Source organism: Diplotaxodon limnothrissa, linkage group LG18 (assembly GCF_057381915.1).
Source record: "Diplotaxodon limnothrissa isolate DT_005_m linkage group LG18, D_limnothrissa_male_GT1.1, whole genome shotgun sequence".
Taxonomy (NCBI): Eukaryota; Metazoa; Chordata; class Actinopteri; order Cichliformes; family Cichlidae; genus Diplotaxodon; species Diplotaxodon limnothrissa.
The window spans coordinates 23208032-23226194 of NC_140613.1; the positions used below are offsets into that span (position 1 = coordinate 23208032).

The window sequence follows — 18163 nt, forward strand, 5'->3', positions numbered from 1 at the left end:
TATGCAAGTAAAACATGTAAACCTACATTCGATCGCTTATAGTAAATCTGCGCATGCTGTTATTGTGCTGCAGCTTCTACTGCAGTGTCCCTACATACAGGAAGCCATTCACATTTAATTGATGCAAGCTTACCATCTCCATTATGCTGTAATGCAACAACGCTGCTTGTACATTATTGTACATTTAAATCTTGGTGTAGGAAATAAACAAATTTCAAAAGTTAAAAAACAAAATAATTGTTAAAAACAAACTGACGGAAATCATAAACGATTTGATGGTTTAATCATTCTCAGGAATATCAAGAGAGCAATAAAAACTGGGAGGTGCATTTGTCAAACTTCATAAGTGGATGGAGTATCCGCTCTGCCAGACTGCACTGCTCAACACTCTTCATGTTACAGGCTGTTTATCCTGGGAAGCTGGATTCAGGAATCCCCGCTGTGGTACCAAAGTTGTTATGGAGGAAACTTATACTAGCTACATCTGGAAATCACCCGCAATGGAGAGCTGGTGGAACACACCTATGCATGCAAGTAAGTAATTGCAATCCTAGAAGGCGTATTTGTGACGAGATTTCACAAAAGTTAAATAATAATAATAATAATAATAAAAATTTCTGCAGGCAAATCTAAGACCAGAATTTGTGCATGACGTTTTGACTGAGCGGGCTTTAGTTTTTCAGATATTGTTTTGCTGTTAAAGATAACAGCAGGCATCTGTTAGTAACAAACCTCCAGTGTGCAAAACACTGAAGGGAAGAAAGATGCAGAAAAGCCTGAGTGTTGTTTCAAATCTCTCCAAGACAGTGAAATGGATATGATTCATATGAGGTGTAAAATATGATTACAAGTGGGCGAGTATGAGTCACTCCTGCCACTCACTGCACTCTACCTTTCTTGACTTTAGCAATTGACAAATCTATAACAAGCACACTGAACTCAGGCCTTTGGATTCAAAGTTTTCTTGCCCTTTTCTTTCCAACAGCATCACGCGCACTCAAAGCTTTGCTGCTTGGTCCCAGGAGGACAGGGAAGAGCTCCACGGGTAACACCCTGTTGGGTCGAGGGCGGGTTTTTGACACGAGAGGAGGAGGGGCCAGTGCAGCAGCTGGTGCTGTCACTGCTGGACGCCATTTGACCGTGGTGGATGCACAGGGCTGGGGAACATCTGAGGACTTTGTTCCCAAAGAGGAGAAAATTGAACTCCTGAGAGCATTATCGCTGTGTGGAACTGAGGGGCCTCATGTGGTTCTGTTAGTGATTCCTCTTATGGACTTTACCGAGTCTGAGAGGAAAGCAGTAGAGAGAAGGATGGAAATCTTCACCTCTGCTGTCTGGAGACACACAATGGTGTTGTTCACTTTTGGAGACTTGCTAAAAGAAAAAGGCTGCAGCGTACAGGAGCACATCCAAACAGGTGGCCCTGCTCTGAAGTGGCTGATGGAGAAATGTCACTATCGATACCATGTGCTGGATAACAAGGCAGCTGTTAATTGCACGCAGGGGGGACTAAAGCAGGAGGTGAACAGAAGTGGAAGGAGACAGGAATGGACTTGGCTGAAGAAAACTGACAAAGAAGCACGAGGGGTGAGCACCGGAGGCGAGCTGGATAGGAGACGAGAAGGAGAGCAGCAGCAAGTGAGAGAGCTGCTGAGCAAAGTGGAGGATATGCTGGAGGAGAACGGGGGGTGGCACTTCTCCTTTCACATGTACCAAAGGCTGGAGGAGGAATGGAAACGCAGAGAGCAGCAGCTGAGAGCTTTGCTCAAGGCACAGACAGAAGTGGGAAGTGCGAGGAGAGAACAAAAGACGGCAGAGACAAAGGCAGAAGTGGAGCCAGAACAACAGCAGAGTTTGGAGGCTGAAGAGCAGGAACAAAGCCGAAAGAAAGAGCTAGAGAACAAGGAGGGATGTGTGCAGAGGGAGATAAACACAGGGGAAGAGCGAGAAGAGGGAGTCGAGGTGGAGCTGATGAGACTGAGCAGTGAGGAGGAGAGGTGGGATACGAGCTCGGAGAGCGGGAGGGAGAGAGAAGAAGAGGAGGAGAGAGAAAAGATGAGGGGGCAGCTGGATGAGGAGAACACTGAGGTAAAGACTGGAACAGTGACTTCATGTTGGCCCAGTGGGGGTCCAAGGTTAGTTTTAAAGCCAATCAGGAGGCTGGCCTAAGGCAGTAATAACCACCAACTCCAACAACAACATCTGGTCATTTACTCTCGTGTGCTGTAACAAAAACTCTTGTCATGTGATCACCCATGAGAAAATAAACAAGAGAACAAATCCGGATCTTCACAGACCTACACGCAGCCACAGGCCGTTTACAAAGACTGCCTTCACAAAGCTGAGCCAACTGGCTTCACATTTATATTTAGTATAGACATGAGAGTGGGAAGGAAGTGTATGTCCCAAAAAAATGTCAAACTACTCACCGAGTGTATTTAAAGGACTAAAATGGTATCAAGTCATTAAATAAATACTGTTTTTTTGTTTTTTTTCCATTTGCATTGCGTGTCAGTCATTGGTTCCATTGGTTATAACTGCACATATACCAGTCTGCTTCTAAAATCATCAGGAATGTGAGACACTGTGTGATTTCAGTCCTCACTTTTCTAATTATGCACATCTCCAAACTGTTGCAACAGTTCCTAATTTTAAAAATATTTGCAGCACTCTTGCACTCGAGTAATTAAAATCCAATTTCCCTTCTTGGGGTAAACAGACACAAATAAAGAAACTCTGCTATCTGGAGAAAAAGTTAGCGGATGAACTCTGATAAAGGAGGATGCTTTCTTAACACCGCTCTCATTATTTTCCCCTCTTATATTTTTAGATTTTCAATTTGTAAATAAAATTGAGGCACTGTCACTCCATTCGAGGTTTTCAGCCTAAGCCGAGGGACGTTTGCTGTGCCACCCATTTCATTAAATCTCAGCAAACTGTCAATTGGCTTCAGGGGATTGCCGTCTCTCTTCGACTGACAGACTGTTAATTCTCATCTCTGGCTCGCAGTCATGATGCCGTGCGAGGTCATTTGTGCCGTAAGCAGCGAGGTCACTGTCTGCCCAAGACACCAGGCGTGACCAGAAAAGGCCATTTCAAATGCACATATTCAGATAAATATTTCATTAGGAGAGCTCCAGACTGTTCAGATTGTTAAGAAAAAATAAATCCAACCCAACTATTCATAAAAATTTGTTTTTTGTTTTTTTTTTTTTCATTTCTTTGCCATTTTTGAAGCAATGCAAAGATTTTCAACACTGTATTAATTAGTGAGCGTCCAGACGCTGCATTTGTTTTCATCCTGCCGCTTCTTTTAATTAGATACAGAAAGCTGCTGTGATATTAATTTGGTCCAAGAAGTCTGCTGTCTCCAGACATGAGCTGCTGAGATTTGTGTTTACAGAGCTTCACTGGAACCAAACGTTACACCAGATGCTTTCAGCAGTCACCTCTTCCCAGGCAGACTGTGTGATCTATCAGTGATCGAGTTTATGAGTTTAAATACAAAATGTCATAAACTCCTTTTAATAGAGATTGCTTTAAAACTAACCCACCTTGCTACCTCTGAACATTGATGTCAGAGGCCCATTAAAACCAGTTATTTTAGGATGAATGGTGGGCCCTAACATACAAACTCACTTGCTAAAGTTAAAAAAAAACGAACGAACGCCGGAAAGTTTTATTTTTCCAAAAATCACGACTTTTTTAATCAGTCGGTCCAACAATAAAAGCTTTCAGCTGACCCCGCAGCCGTGTTCTTAGAGCTGACAAAATTGTTAGCGTGTAACTGCTGCCAGTAATCTTCTATTTGATAACACAGTAAAGTTCCTCCTTCAAAGTCTCTGTGTTGACATCTCTGACGAAATTGCAACTCATCTGGAATTTGATACCTTGTTATGATTTTTATTGGACTTCGTTGCACAAGATGAAGTCTGACACACGGTTGGGTGAGCACTATCAGCTCTAAATATGCCGTGAAATTCCTTATCAAGACAAACCGTGGCTGGGAACAAAGTGTTTTGGGAATAGTTGCCAATTAGTGAATGAAAGGTTTATCTGCAATCAGTGTTATGTAATAGCAGATCGCTATTGGTCAGGAGTCCACACTTCAACATAAGAGGTGCTTGTGAAATGTTAAAGAGTACAAGTGAAATTATTAAACAGAAGAATTGGAAAGGCGTTCACCTTTAATAGTAATATAGTGAATGACGTGGAGCTATAAATAACCCTCTGCACCTTTTATTTGTCTGGCTCCAATAGCTGCTTGAGGTGAGCACTCGTCTAGGCCACTGCTGTTGCTATGAAACAACTGACAACCCATTTAATGTGCAGCACTGGTGAGCTAAAAGCTGAAATATCTTTGACTTTTAGCGCTGGAATGTGCTCCGCTCGAGCAGCAAGAGGTATGAGTGGCGTCCGATAAAGCTGTAGCCCGGTCACAAACTCAGCTTTAGTATATCTGCACAGACTCACTGTCAATGACAGGCTCAGCGTGTACTTAAATGCTAGTGCTCACCTCAAATGACATGGTCATGACTACGACAGTGTTTCCTTAACATCTAACATAGCATCTCCCTTAACTAACGTTTAATGTTAGTCGTCTTGTCTCTGTGGTAATTATCTCACATTTGAGTTTTTCCTGTTTTGCTGTGATTGCTGGTTTTCCCCGTACATCTCTTTTGATCTTTTTCAGAACCTTTGATTTTGTTCAAATATGCCTAATCCTTTAAAAGTCTCCAATTAATCCCCTGCGTATCCGTAGTCAGATCGTCCTCTTCAGAGGGGTTTACTGTGAAGCAAGATTAATGGATTAGCAATCTATGTTGAGCTTGTCTGTGTGACAAAAGTGCCCATCTTTTTACATGACTAGGCGAGCTGGTCATGTAAAAACAACACACACGCGCGATGAATACCTGTTCAGCCATCACATTAGAAGCAAACAGCAGCACTGAGAGCCCAATCGGCATTAAAATAACTCAAACTCAATTGCTTATTTTCTCACTCTGTGATTTCTGGCAGCATTAACCTTTTGTCTTGCTTGTAACTGTGTTGCTATATTATTTTTTATGTTTTTTATAGATTTTTTTTTTTAAACCCCATTTTATTATCATTACCTGATAACATCTGTGACTGAAGTAGGCGGCACTCATAAGGATCATTTTGTGTGAAAGAAGACTCATATGACGTGTGAAACGCCCCCATTCATGCGAGCAGACAGAGAGACTGAAACAGAAAGCCCGACTTGACAGAGAAACCTGATAATTGCTGTTGTGATGCCCATTATCTCTGACTGGAGTAGGAAAGCCTGGCTTTATTGAGCCGCCTTTGTAGTATACCCCTCTAGTTATTTTCATGATCTTTGTTTAGGATCATGTTGAGGCTCCTTGTTTAGGCTTTAAGTTTTTATCTTTTTTTGCTGGCTTAATTAAGAAGGGTTTTTTTTGTTATTTCTTGCCTCAGTGTCCTGCCTTTGGTTCCTATCTAAAACCATATTTTTGAGACGTTTAGCTTTGCAAAGGTGGGTGAAAAGTGTGAAAACTGAGAAAAGCAGGGCATCATTTTTTTCTCCTTTCTCTGTACTTTGCACCAAAAAGCATGGTGTTGCAAGTCATTAATAATGAAGAAGGGGTCAGAGTGTTAATTTGAGGTCTAAATCTTTAGACGTTACCCATGACCGGCCATACCCCACCGAAGTAAGACAGTTAAGCAGAGGTGTGAGGTCAATGTGTTTCTTTGACGTCCAATATCAGTTCTTTGTGATTATAGCGACTGAATGTGGAGAAACAGACGAATTGTTGAGACTTTTTTTTTTTCTTAACTGACCTTAAGCTGCAGTGTGCTTGAGATAAAATCAGCCTGTATGTGACACATGAACTAAAAGTGAGTTTGACACCCCCGGTCTCCACACGTCCCACAGTCTGGTTGATAAATGGACTCATAAGAGGTTTCTAGAGGTTTCTGATACTACTCGTCGTCCTTTGAAGTCGCTACCATCACTTAAAAGTTTCACAGAACTGCTAAAACTTTTGCAGCCACCAGGATAACAAAGAAACAAACAAAAAAAGCGAACTGAATCAAAGCTGCTAATTTTCTCGTATTCTTTTTCTATTGTTTCTTCAACATTATCACAAAGCACTCACCACAGTCGTTGAGATACACAGTTTTACATGTTAACCTGGCCTAGAAACCTAGTAAGCTTGAGGCGCTAGTAAACCACATCTTTGGCCCTTTAACAAAAAACTATACCTTGATGTTACAAAGTGCATAAGTTGCAGCTTTTTTGTCTTTCTCAGCAAATCTACAAAAAAAGCCACAGCTTTTGTTGACCTTGATGCTGAAGTCCATTCTTGTTTCCTCACTGATACAAAGGTGCTTTCAAGATGTGATTAGCTCAGTCTAGAAGAGACTGACAGACAGACAAAACCAGTGAGCTTATTTGACCCCAGCTGAAAATAATACTCTGCCAACTACAAAAAAGAAATTGTTACTAACCAACACGCACATAAGTCATAATTACGTAAATGCTCACGTAAATGCAAAAGTGTCCGACTGATCTGATTAATGCGGTTCTGTCTTTCCTCTCTTTGCTGAGGCACTGCTGTGTGCTTATGCAGCCTTGTATCCATGCATGACGTGACAAACAAAACAAAGACACTAGCTGTGTTTTCTAGATAAAAGAGATGAGCTAGTAATGGAAGAGATGAGTACCAAGTGAATGCTGCATATAACTGTAGTTTATGTGAGGTCATACAGGCCTCTCACACACTGTTCAAGGATTTTTCTGGCATGTCTCCATTTACTCACTCACCTTCCCCCTAGCTTCGGGCTCATAAACAAGTCATACGCTAGTCATCTTAACACCGCTGAGCTGAGACGACCCACGGTGCCGCTTCATGCTCTAAAACGATTCAGTGCAAGGTGACTTTTTCGGCTATTTTTTTGCTCTGATGCACTCCGCTGTGGATCTTTACTCCATTACATCCATCCATCACACACCCACTCACAAGATTAGAGTGCACTGACAAACTTTTGTCACTATCTGTTCTTCTTGGAAGTTGAGTCATAAACTGAACATAAAATATAAATTTACAGAACCGAGAATTACATCACACTGTGTTTTACACCGAGTAAGTTACCATTCGGTTAACACACCAGCTCCTGATGGTATATTGTTAGTCAAGCATCTGAAATACTAAGTAACTATTTCTACACAACACTAATTAAAGTAGGATTACACATCTCTGACAGCCTCAACTGAACATTTTGTTCCTCAAATGAAACTTCTGCAGTCAAAGCGTATGACGGAGGACAGGCAAGCAGTGTGGGCTTGGACCAGATCACAGCAGGATCGGCCAGCAGAGCTACAGTAACCGCCCGGGCACAGAGCCCAGCTGAGGGTGAGGGGACCACGGGGCAATGTGAATTAGATACACAGAGAAAGTGATGGATAACTAAAGAAATAAGAGTAACAGATGAAACACGGGCTGTATTAGGAGAGAGTTACATAGAGGGCAGCAGAGGAAGAGAAGGAGTAGAGAGTGAAGAGTGAAAGCAGCGAGTGTCAAGAGATCTACTGGTTGTCAGAAAGAAAAAAAAAAGATGGGAAATAGATGTGAATTGAAGCTCCACAGCTATTTTTTTCAGAGGGGTGAGCATCTATGGTATTAAATATAGACGTTGTCCCAGTATAAAGATTTAAATGTTTTAAATCGCATGAAAAGAAAACAGCAACAGAGATAGAGCTGAATAAACTGGTGTAATTCAATTTTAACATACAAGTAATATATGCAGGTAGAAAAACTTGAGACTATGGTACAATTCATCAGTGAAATATCGGCATGAACATGTTTCAAATACACTTTTCCCATATGGCTCTTCACTTAAAAGAAACATTTTCTGTGTCTGAATCATGTGGGAAAACAACTCCGTAGGTTTTTCTGTGTCCATCAATTTTTGCATGCTTGGCAGCAGATTTCAACAGCGTTCCCAAGCAAAGCACTTAAAACACGACAGGTTACACGGCCACAAATGCCGCACTTTCTATGGTGTTTCGCTGGAGTTACAGTAGAAAAAATATGTTTGGGCGGGCAGGCAAAAATGTTATCACCCGAGATCTCTGATGCCACGAAATGAAAGAACACATCCGCTGTGGCGCTCGGCTGGAGGGCAGACAGGGCATCAGCAAAAACACTCTGAAAGAATTACCTTGTATTGACTCAATGCACAGTGAAATCAAGCTGAGCAAGTGCATCATTATATTACAGTCATTCAACTTTTATTAAAAAAACTGAACAAAACTTTAAAAAAACAACTTAAAGAAAACATGATGTAAATTTTACGAGTGTGAAAGCATCTAATCAACCGGTGACCTGCGTTAGTCGAGAGCTGCTCGATGCTTCGTATCAACTGTGTATATTTGTTTTGTTGTGTATTTATTTTGAAAGAGAACAGTCATTTCTGCCACTGCGAAGTTTATACACGACAGGCATGCGCTGCTGGTCTCCAAGGTTACCATCGAGCACAACAGTTGTTGGATTTCATTGTGAAATCGACACTAATTGTAGACATTAGCAAATGGTAGTCTTGTGTGTACAATGTTTGAAAGCTCAGTGAGCTCAGAAAAAGCACAAAACAAATGAAGAATGCAGACCAGCTGCGCACTGAGTCATACACATGCTTTTAAATACGTGTGCTGATACACCTAACTGACGCAAGCAAAAGTACTGAAGTGCATTATTGCAGCTGGGTTTCTTTTGACTTACAACATCAGTGCTGCTCTAAGAGATGCTGGTGATTTAACACATTAACTCATAATGAGTGGAAAATAAAAACCTGGCACGAGCTTTAATGTTTTATCATCTTTATGAAAGCAAAACAGCAGCATGAGAGTTGTTAGAGTACTCTATGTAAGTAAGCATGTTATGGATCAGTCACACTACACGCTGTTGCCTGAGTGGCGACACATGTTGTTCAGGGGAATACTGCAATGGCTACCTGCACTTTATAGTGGTGCAAAAAAAAAAAAAAATGGTTGGCCTCTTTAAAGCAGGTCTTAGTTGATAAGCATAATATTTTGTGTAGCTGCAACATACACTTAGGGTCTCCCATAAGTCTCTAAATTAAGAGGCAAACACTATGGTTGGTTGGTTGAGTAAATACAATAAAAGTGCCGTTGTTTGGCTCGAACAGCTAATGATAACTGGTAGAAAAGTAAAGGTTAGGACAGCCTATTGGCTAGCTAGAGCTAGGATAGTTGTGATGCTTATGAGTTTATGCAAGATAAGATAAGATGATTCACCTCTGAAAACGACAAATCGAATCACAATGGTAAATTAACAGTTTAGAGTTCAGTAATATGGCCTCATGTTACAGTCAGTTTTCTGCAGTAACTTGATTTCATACGTGTCCTGTATACACAAAACTAGCTTTATGAAATCGTGGAGAGGAATTGAGAAAACTAATTTCCCCAGCCTCAGTTTTGTGGCCGTTTAACCCTGGCATAACAAGGTTTCTAATGAGCTTGTTCCCTAACGAGCTTGTACATGAGAAAAACGAACTTCCAATGCGACCTGGGAGTATCTCAATTTAATGTAACAGTTAAAATAGGTGTGTAATTCTTTCCGAATCAGGTGGTGGGCAGGAGGGAAATCTGATTATGGACCTGCTGTTTTTATAAACAGTGTTAGGGAGACCAGATTGCCACGGTACATCTGTTTTCTGTAAGTGCTTATTTACGTTTCCATGAGTGACCTGGCTTTTTAAGTGGATGCACGCTGAATCCCTGACAGGGAAATTATGAAAACATGAGTAATGTCACAAGCTAGTCAAAGAAAAATGAGAGTGAGGCAACTTTAAGGACTGCACTCCACCCATAACAGCTCCAGTGAAGCTGCTAGGTGGCAAACAAAAGAGGATTGCACATGTGTGAACGTGGCAAACTGCAGGAGTGTGAATGAGGAAATTGCTTAAAGACCAAGTGAGAGCTGCCAACTTTCCATGATTAGAAACATTAAGAGGAGGTATTCCAAGGGCATAAAAATTAATCCATTACATCACGTCTCTGCTGTTTTAAAGGCCAGGATTCCTGAACACTAATGCAAACCCCTTGACCAAAGTCATGACATCGCTCTGACAAGATGTGCAAACAGGACACATCTGAAGTTTTGTCATCTAAACAGTGCAGCTTGCTTTTAACAGGAACAGGTGGACGTAGTCCATGGACAGACTTTAGCTCCTCTTCGTATGTCACAAGGGAAACCGCAGAGCAGAAACATCCAGATCAACAAGAGAGATGGCGGCGTTCGGACTATCAGTGCCTTCAGGTACCTTTAACTCGGCTAATAGCTTGGAGCGCAACAGCAGTTGTTCTGCAGTGCCGCAAAAAATAAGTCGAGGAAATGAACTGATAAACAGTTGAATAAGCTGAGGGAGTTTCATTCATCGGGGAGGAAAATGCCGAAAAGACACCAAGAGAGGGCCGAGAGACATTTAAATAGAACTGAATCCCTGAGAGCGCACAAAAGGAATCCAGCCTGTCAGTAAATTGGTAATGTCAGGAGGCCAAATTGAAGTGTTGATTAGCAGCTGTGCCTACAGCTTCCTGAACAAAGAATGAAGGAGACGAAGATTGTGGAGGATTATCTTGCTCTCATTCATTACTGCTCTCCTTCGTTACAAAGCCGGGGAGTGATTGGATCGCCCTGTTAATAACATCGGACCTGTGGGCCTCACTGTGTGTGCGTTTGTGTGTGTTGGTGGCAGATTTAATAAATGAAAACAATGCTGTTCTGAGTCATCAGAGCCTGAACACTATCAAAATCATTCCTCTGGTTTATTTTATTTATTTATTTTCTATTAAAGTGGAAAGATTACACACGCACCCAAATAGTTTTGTGCATTTACCTACAAGTAAAGGCAACAGTCTAAGGTAATATTCTTCTTCTATGTCACCCAAACAAGGCTCCAGTGTCTGGGAAAAGTGTGGCTCACAGTCATAGTTTTGTCTGTGGCAGCGTTAAACATGGGATTTATGGGTTTGTAAAAGGCAACTGCTGAGCTTTCAAAACTAATTTTGGCTTCTAAGCTTCTCATGCTTGCATAAATTTGTCTGGTGGCTGGTGCTGCGCTGCATAAGAGGCTGCAAAGCAAAACTGATTCACCTAAAGCCCTTTCCCTGGCTTAAAAGACTTTTAAAAGTTAATTGACGAGGACTTGTGTCTTTCTACAGTTCTATCCCCTTTCCATTAAAGGATGGCATCTTACTGTATGTTGGCTCCATGTCCGAATGAGCGCCCGGGTCGCCTTCTTATAAGAACTCGAAAGGCCGTCATGTAGCTTCACCAAGTCTGAACATGTACAAAATAACAAAGCTGTCTCTCTGGGGTTGTTCGTGTGGGCCGTGCACACCTGCTTTTAGTGACCATGCACACCGTGGCTCTCTCCATCATTGTTTCGGGTATGTCTGGATGAAGATGTAAGAACCGTTAAGTTAAAAGTGACCCCCTGTGTGAATGACAAAATGCCATCACTTAATGAAGCCTGCAGCGTTCTGTATCCCATGCCGGGGAAAAAAAGCCTTACGAAACACACACAAAAGCTCAGGACGGGACAGACGGGGAAATGGATCAGTCCTGACAGAGAGGCAGGATAAATGGGGAGATAATCAGGTGTGAAATCACAATGATTTCTTTCTGCAGTAATTCAGTCTGTCTCTCATCTTCTCTCAGCATGAGGGCCATTTCTGTTTTACACAAAAACCAACACAACTGATAGCAGAACTTTTAACACGCATACTGGTGGTACAGTGGGGAAATGTTAATGCGCCGGCTCCCTTGGCTATGTCACTATTCACAGATTCACAGGGAAGCATTCAGCATTTGAGACTTTTTTTCTCCTCGCTGTAGACTACTTCAGACTGTGTTTGCCATTAGTTAGCTATAGGAAAGCTATAATTGTGCTTTTAAAGTTGCAAAATGCCACCAATGTTGTGGACAAGGTGAAAAGTACACATGTAACACTTCATCCTGTGTTGAATTTAAAATACCTCTTTGCCCGTTATTGACCTTTTTCTCCGGCACTAAGTTACACAAAATTAATGTCAAGCAGCTCTTACATTAGTAAGAGCAGGTGTGCACGGCTCTGGTCTTGGGGGTGTAGATCGATATGAGCCCATTAATGTGATGGAATCAATGAAAGAGAAAAGAAATAAACAGAAAGGAGGAAAAAAAGCAACCGAAGAAAGAAAGTGGGAACAGAAAACAGTCAGGAGACACATACTTGCTGCAGACACGCAGCACAGTTCAGCAGACACGCAGTCATACGAGTCTGAAACCATCTAAAAAAAAACAACTCGAGTTAATCTGGTTTTACAAGTAGGCAATTAATTTGCAGTGCAGCTGATCTGCTTAAATAGTCCACTTATTTTGAGAAGTTTAGAAGCTGAACCAGGTCATCGCTGTAACTGAAACACTGATGCTGGACTTGGGATTCTCAATTAAAGTTGTATAATCGACTCGGGCAAAGGCACCACTCGACAGCAGTTGAGCTGTTAGCCACGGTAAGGTCATTAGCTATTTTAAGTCGACAAGCTTAAGCCTGGAAAAGGTTACCCCAGTTTCTCTCTAAAGCTCTTTGAATGAAGCTGCATAAAAGCCAGCCAGTGATTATTGCTGTGAGATCATAGATTATTGCATTTTTAGGCCCAGGAACAGCTCTTGAGATAAGCTAAGTACACTGATAAACAGCTGTACACTGATTATTTTAACTAAATATTTTAAATATTCACATGGATTAAGATTAAAAATCTAAAATCTCGTTATATGCATTAGATTGTGTTTGAGTATGTCGAAAACACTGATTCATATTCCAGCACTTGTCCTTTTACTAATCAGACCGACGTTTGCCCTGGAGCTCTTCATTAGCACCCGGTTTCAGCGCTGCTCCATGATTCCCACATCATCTATCAGTTTATGTGACCAGAACCGACACCAGTGGCTCGACATGACTTTCAATTTGGCCCTCGTTCGCTCTGCACACCTCCCGTCTTCTTCATCTCTAATAGCGCTCCTTCCCTTCTTTGCCTTTTATCAGCCTGTCTCTGTCAGTCCTCATTCTAGCTGCCAATCTGTGATTATTCCCACATTTCAGAGCTGCCTCCATCGCACTTTCCATGCACTTGTTTTTAGCTATATTTATCTGTTCAGTTCTCTCTATTCTGTTCTCTTTTTCTCCTTCCTCACTATTGTTGCTTTTTAGTTCCTCTTTTTTCTTAAAGCTTTGACACTAGAGAGCATAATAAAATCACCATCCTCACTTTTTAGGCTCCGTTTAGTTCATGTTCTCTGTTTGCCTTTTATCTCTCGCATGTCGCTGGTTTCCCCTCCGCTCCTCTCCAATTCTTTACTTTGTCTATCTCCGTTTTATTTTTTTATGTTTTCTATGCCTCTTTCTTCTCTTCTTCACTGCTCATCTCTGCTGTTAAATATTTGATTGTGAGCACACTGAGATGACACCACCGTTCCCCGCTGCAGCCGAGGGTGTTTAGATCTCAAAGCAGAGGATGGAAAAAGAAACATGAGGCACTTTCAAACCTCCATTTGAGCTTTTTCTGTGTCATTTAATCTTGTTTTGCAGTGTCAGAGCGACCAATCAGAGGTGTTCTTAATATTATATATCAAGAAAGGCAGAGTCCCAGAACATATCAGAGGCATTCGGCCACCGAGGACATTTAATTTAGGCAGAACAGTTGTTGACGTAGCTTCTTCTGAGACAATTTGCACAAGCTATTAAGCTACTGCGTAGGCACTACAAATTAGCCACGAAAAAAAATTGCACATTTAGCAGAGCAGGTGCAAAAACAAAGTGCTCTCTCAATTATGGATGATCAAAATATTTGGAAGAAATTCAAAATCAGTGTCGGGTTGTTTAAAGAAAAGCACAAAGTATAACTTTTCTTCTTTCCCCCCCCTCCCCACTTTAGTATTTAGTATTTATTTTAGTATTTATTTATTTATTGTCATTGTCAAGAACAATGAAATTGCGTTTGGGGCTTCCATACAACCCAAAAAAGAAGAAGAAAATAATAAATACCCCCTAAAACCCAAGTGTACATATTTAACCCAGTGTGACTCCAATGCAATAAGACAATCCTTAGCAATAATGTTCGTAGAAATTCAGACAAAGACCTGAGAAACATGACAAAATACAACAATGCAACCCATTCAATATTATTGTACTGTGAGATATGATATCAGATATGATAGTTATCTATTTAAGAAAGAGGGGGGGGGGGGGGGGGGGGGGCAGGAGGGGGAAGAGAATAAAGATATGATGCACCAATGCAGACCAGTTCATTGCTATTAAGAAGTTGGATATGGTTATTGTCCGTGAGAGGGGGGCAGAGAGTTCAGGAGCCTCACAGCCTGTGGATACAGGCTGTTGGCCAGTCTGGATGTTCTGGCCTGTATAGACCTGTACCTTCTCCCTGAGGGCAGCAGATGGAAAAGGTGGCGCGCAGGGTGATGTTGGTCCCGCAGGATACTGTGCACCCTCCTCAGACAGCGAGTGGGGAAGATATTACTGATCTCTGGCAGACTTGTTCCAATAATTCTGCCAGCTTCTTTCACCACCCGCTGGAGTGCTTGCTGATCGGCCTTGGTGCAGCTGGGGAACCACACTAGAAATCCATACGTCAGAACGCTGCTGATGGCACAGTTGTAGAAGTTCAACATCAGAGATCTGGGAATGTGTGCGCTCCGCAGTCTCCTCAGGTAGTAGAGGCGCTGTTGGGCCTTCCGTACAACTGAGGTGATATGTGTGGGCTTCAAAGAAGCTGCTTATAGCTAAATGTGCAAAGGAGCAAACACTTCGGGGGAAACGAACGAACAAGACAGAGAAAAACAAACCAGTGATGCATGCAAATGTGACAGTAAAAAGCACAGGGAGACATATCAGGGAACCATAAAGAGCAGGATGCAAGCCTAAGGCTGGCAGCCAAGTTAAGCTAAATCACCAACCCAGTGACCCACATATCACAGCCAGCAGTTGGTGCGAAACTCCACGCACCAGCTCAGGAAGCTGAGTCACTGCTCCTAACATGAAAGCTAATGGTTCAGATACTGGCATCCCGTTCATCCATCCTGGAGTGAAATTGACATGCAAAAGCCAAATAATAAGGAAATTAACGAGCGCTAAAGTACCCAAATTAAAAATGCTGGGTTTAATTTTATATGGTGTGGTTTTATGACACCCACCTTTAAATTTCCCACATGCCACAATGCTTGAATTCACAGTGATCTTTAAAACTACTTCAATAGAAAGTAGTCACTTCCTTGAGGACGAGTTGCTTTTCTGTTTTCAAAAATAAAATTTCCGTCCTTTTACCAACACACAATTTTAAAAAACCCTCACCGTATTTTAGCGCCTGCAGAAATCTGAGACGAGAACGCCTCAAAACCGCAGCAGATCTAAGAAATCCAAATGTGCATGGCTTAATATCACAAAGGAGGGCAACGGAGTTTGTGCCGACTTTGTTTTGATCTGATAAACCAGCACTTGAACAAAAACTGCAATCATTACTATAAAAGCTCTGGAAAGGTTAAATACTTTCTACTAAAGAGTGAATTCCTGATCATTTATGAACCTGAAAAAACCAGACATCATTTAAAGCATTCCTACTGACAGACAGTGCGCTTTCTGGGGATCTTAGGGTGCCATGATCTTCATGTAAACAACCCAGACACAACTAAGACCGCTGTGTGAAGTTCTAGTGAGTAGGTGGCTGCAGCTGGTTTAGGTCTGACCTGGAGTGTGTAAGCTCATGTGATGCAGACTAAACAGTAGGAGAGAGGGAGGGAGGTCAGGGTGTCAGCTCTCAGCTGGCTTACAGGAAAAAGAAACCGGGTCACTTCACGTCGACAGATCTGCTGGAATGTGAATAATCCTGAATAAGCCGGCAGTTGTGATTTTGACTGTGAAGTATAAATTAATGGCAGAGAAAACCCTGTGGTAGTGCCTGTGTCTGTGAAGTGCTGCAAAAAGAAAAATTCAGCATTTAAATATTTTAAGATTCATTTTTCATCATTTTTAATGTGTTTTTTGTGGCCTTTTGTGGTTTGTATTGCAATACCAACAACACCAGCTTTTTCAGCTCAGAGAGCTGATCAGCTGTGCGCCTGTCACACATCCCTTACTGTGCAAACCCTTCTCTCTCGCTGCCTTTGTGCTCTGCTTCCACCCTTCTCCTGATAAAACTTCAGTATGCTCGCTGCGACTTGCAGATGTTATCCTGCTTTTACCAATTCTCTCAGCTGTAACCGTCTCTCTTGGGTTTTCTTCCATTCTGTCACTCTCTCTCCCACCTTATCTGCTTTTTCCCCCCCAACCTTTTCAACTGTTTTCCCCTTTGCTTCCCTCCCAGCCCATGATGCAACAATGACTGGTCGGCTTAATTGTCTGTATGGATAAATCATATGACAGCTGTTGGACGGGGGAACTATTCAGCCACGTGAGAAAACCACGCAGACATTGGCTTCACCGGCAGGAAAGAAATTCTGGACAAGTAACTGTAGTGAAAACCATCCCCTGAAATTGCATTTATAAGCTGATAACAGCAATATGTGCCCAGAAACTGCATTTAATTATTCAGAGAAAAAAAGGAATTATACTCTGGGTGGTTTGTAAATTAGCTGTTAAACTGCCAGATTTTGCAGCGGCATTCTGCATAATATGCACTGGAGTACAAAGACAGGAGAGAAAATGGCACATATCAGGGCTAAAGGTCCCATTTTAGCTAATCAAAGTGCCACTAATTGGCACAATTATAGACACAGGACAAGAGAAAACTATGAGCGGAAGAAAAAGAACCAAGGAGAAGAAGGAGAGTCCTTTAAGGTTGCAAAGAAATTAGCTGCATATGTAGTTTATGCAACATAGCATCTATTAAGTTAAATATACTCTAACTGGCAAACAGATCAGTTCACATGTTTATGGAGGAAGCCTCTGAAGGAAGAGGGCTCACATGTGCAGGACAATGCAGACTTAAGTTCATATCCATTTCTGGTCACTTTGTGCAATCTTACAAAAACTGCCATGAGCCTGAAGTGCTGCTGGCTTCATCGCTCTCCGGTGTGTCACTGCAGGAATGGGAGTAATGATCTCAGGTGGAGCAAAATGACGATCACAGAGCAACAGGGGCCCGAGCCGGAGTGATGAGAAAGCAAACAGGGTGATGTGAAGACGGCGCACCAACAAATCTCTTTTTAATACCCGGCAATCGCGTTGTTTCTTCCTCCAACAATAATTTACAAACAACCCAACGGTGACTTCTCATAGGTCGGCTCATTAGATACAGTCACTACCGAGCGATTACCGTGAAAAAAAGAAAACAAAAAGGTGAAACAACGTCTGTTCTTCGGCTGACCACACAATCATGGTTTGCTGTGCACACAGACACTCCTTTACTCACAGGCAGACAGCAATTATGACTTCATTCTCTCTACTCGAGTCATCTGCAGGGCAGACGAGCCGATTCAATCCAAAACTGATACTGAAAGAAGCTGCCGCACAGACTGTAATCACAGCCTGCCCTGCGTCAAAGAGACCCTGCTTTAGGCTATTTACTTCACCTTTTCACTAAACCCTTGAAATATCACTCACTGCTGTCTTTGTTTGGAATTCAGAGCGACGCCTGGAGCGCTAATAACCCAAAACGACGTCTCAGCAACAAATGAATGGAATCAGAAACCGAATGAATTGTTACGGATTTGGTAGTCCGAGCGGACTTCCCCTACCTTAGGCCTCTCTCAAACACGCTTTTGTTTCCGTGTGTTTGCGCACACATTCACATGAGATTTCATTTACTTTGTTTGGGAAATTCTGAATGCATGGCTGTATAATAAAGACCGTATTCTAATAAAAGCTGTGACTGGTTACAGTTAGTTAGATATTTCTTGCTCACTACAACCAGTGTCTTCCCAAGATCCCCTGATTTTTGAGTCTTCTTCATTCTGTTTTGTACTCTGACCAAAAATATGTATTTTTTTAATTTCATGCCGTGTCAGTGTCTATCTCTCATACACACATCTCAGCCGGCTTGCGACGATGGGCCTCTACCCTCCTCCCTGCACTAAGCTTTACACACAGCCAAACCTCATTTCACAGCATG

The 18163-nt window shown here is 42.0% G+C and overlaps 2 protein-coding genes across 6 annotated transcripts in view; one reads left to right on the top strand and one right to left on the bottom strand.

Moving 5' to 3' along the window:
- Positions 1 to 18163, bottom strand: part of LOC146613619 (SPRY domain-containing SOCS box protein 4-like) — an 87451-nt gene that overhangs the window by 18075 nt on the left and 51213 nt on the right. The window lies entirely within an intron of this gene.
- On the top strand, positions 351 to 2169 carry LOC146613620 (uncharacterized). Its single transcript, XM_085377026.1, has 2 exons — positions 351 to 534; positions 986 to 2169. The coding sequence occupies exons 1-2, from the start codon at positions 351 to 353 to the stop codon at positions 2167 to 2169; spliced, it is 1368 nt and encodes a 455-aa protein (XP_085233152.1).

What these genes read in the sequence shown, in the direction of transcription:
- LOC146613620 (XM_085377026.1), top strand. Translation starts at nt 351, where the DNA reads ATGGAGTATCCGCTCTGCCAGACTGCACTGCTCAACACTCTTCATGTT. An exon ending in GAACACACCTATGCATGCAA is followed by an intron (nt 535 to 985) that starts GTAAGTAATTGC and finishes TCTTTCCAACAG; the next exon opens with CATCACGCGCACTCAAAGCT.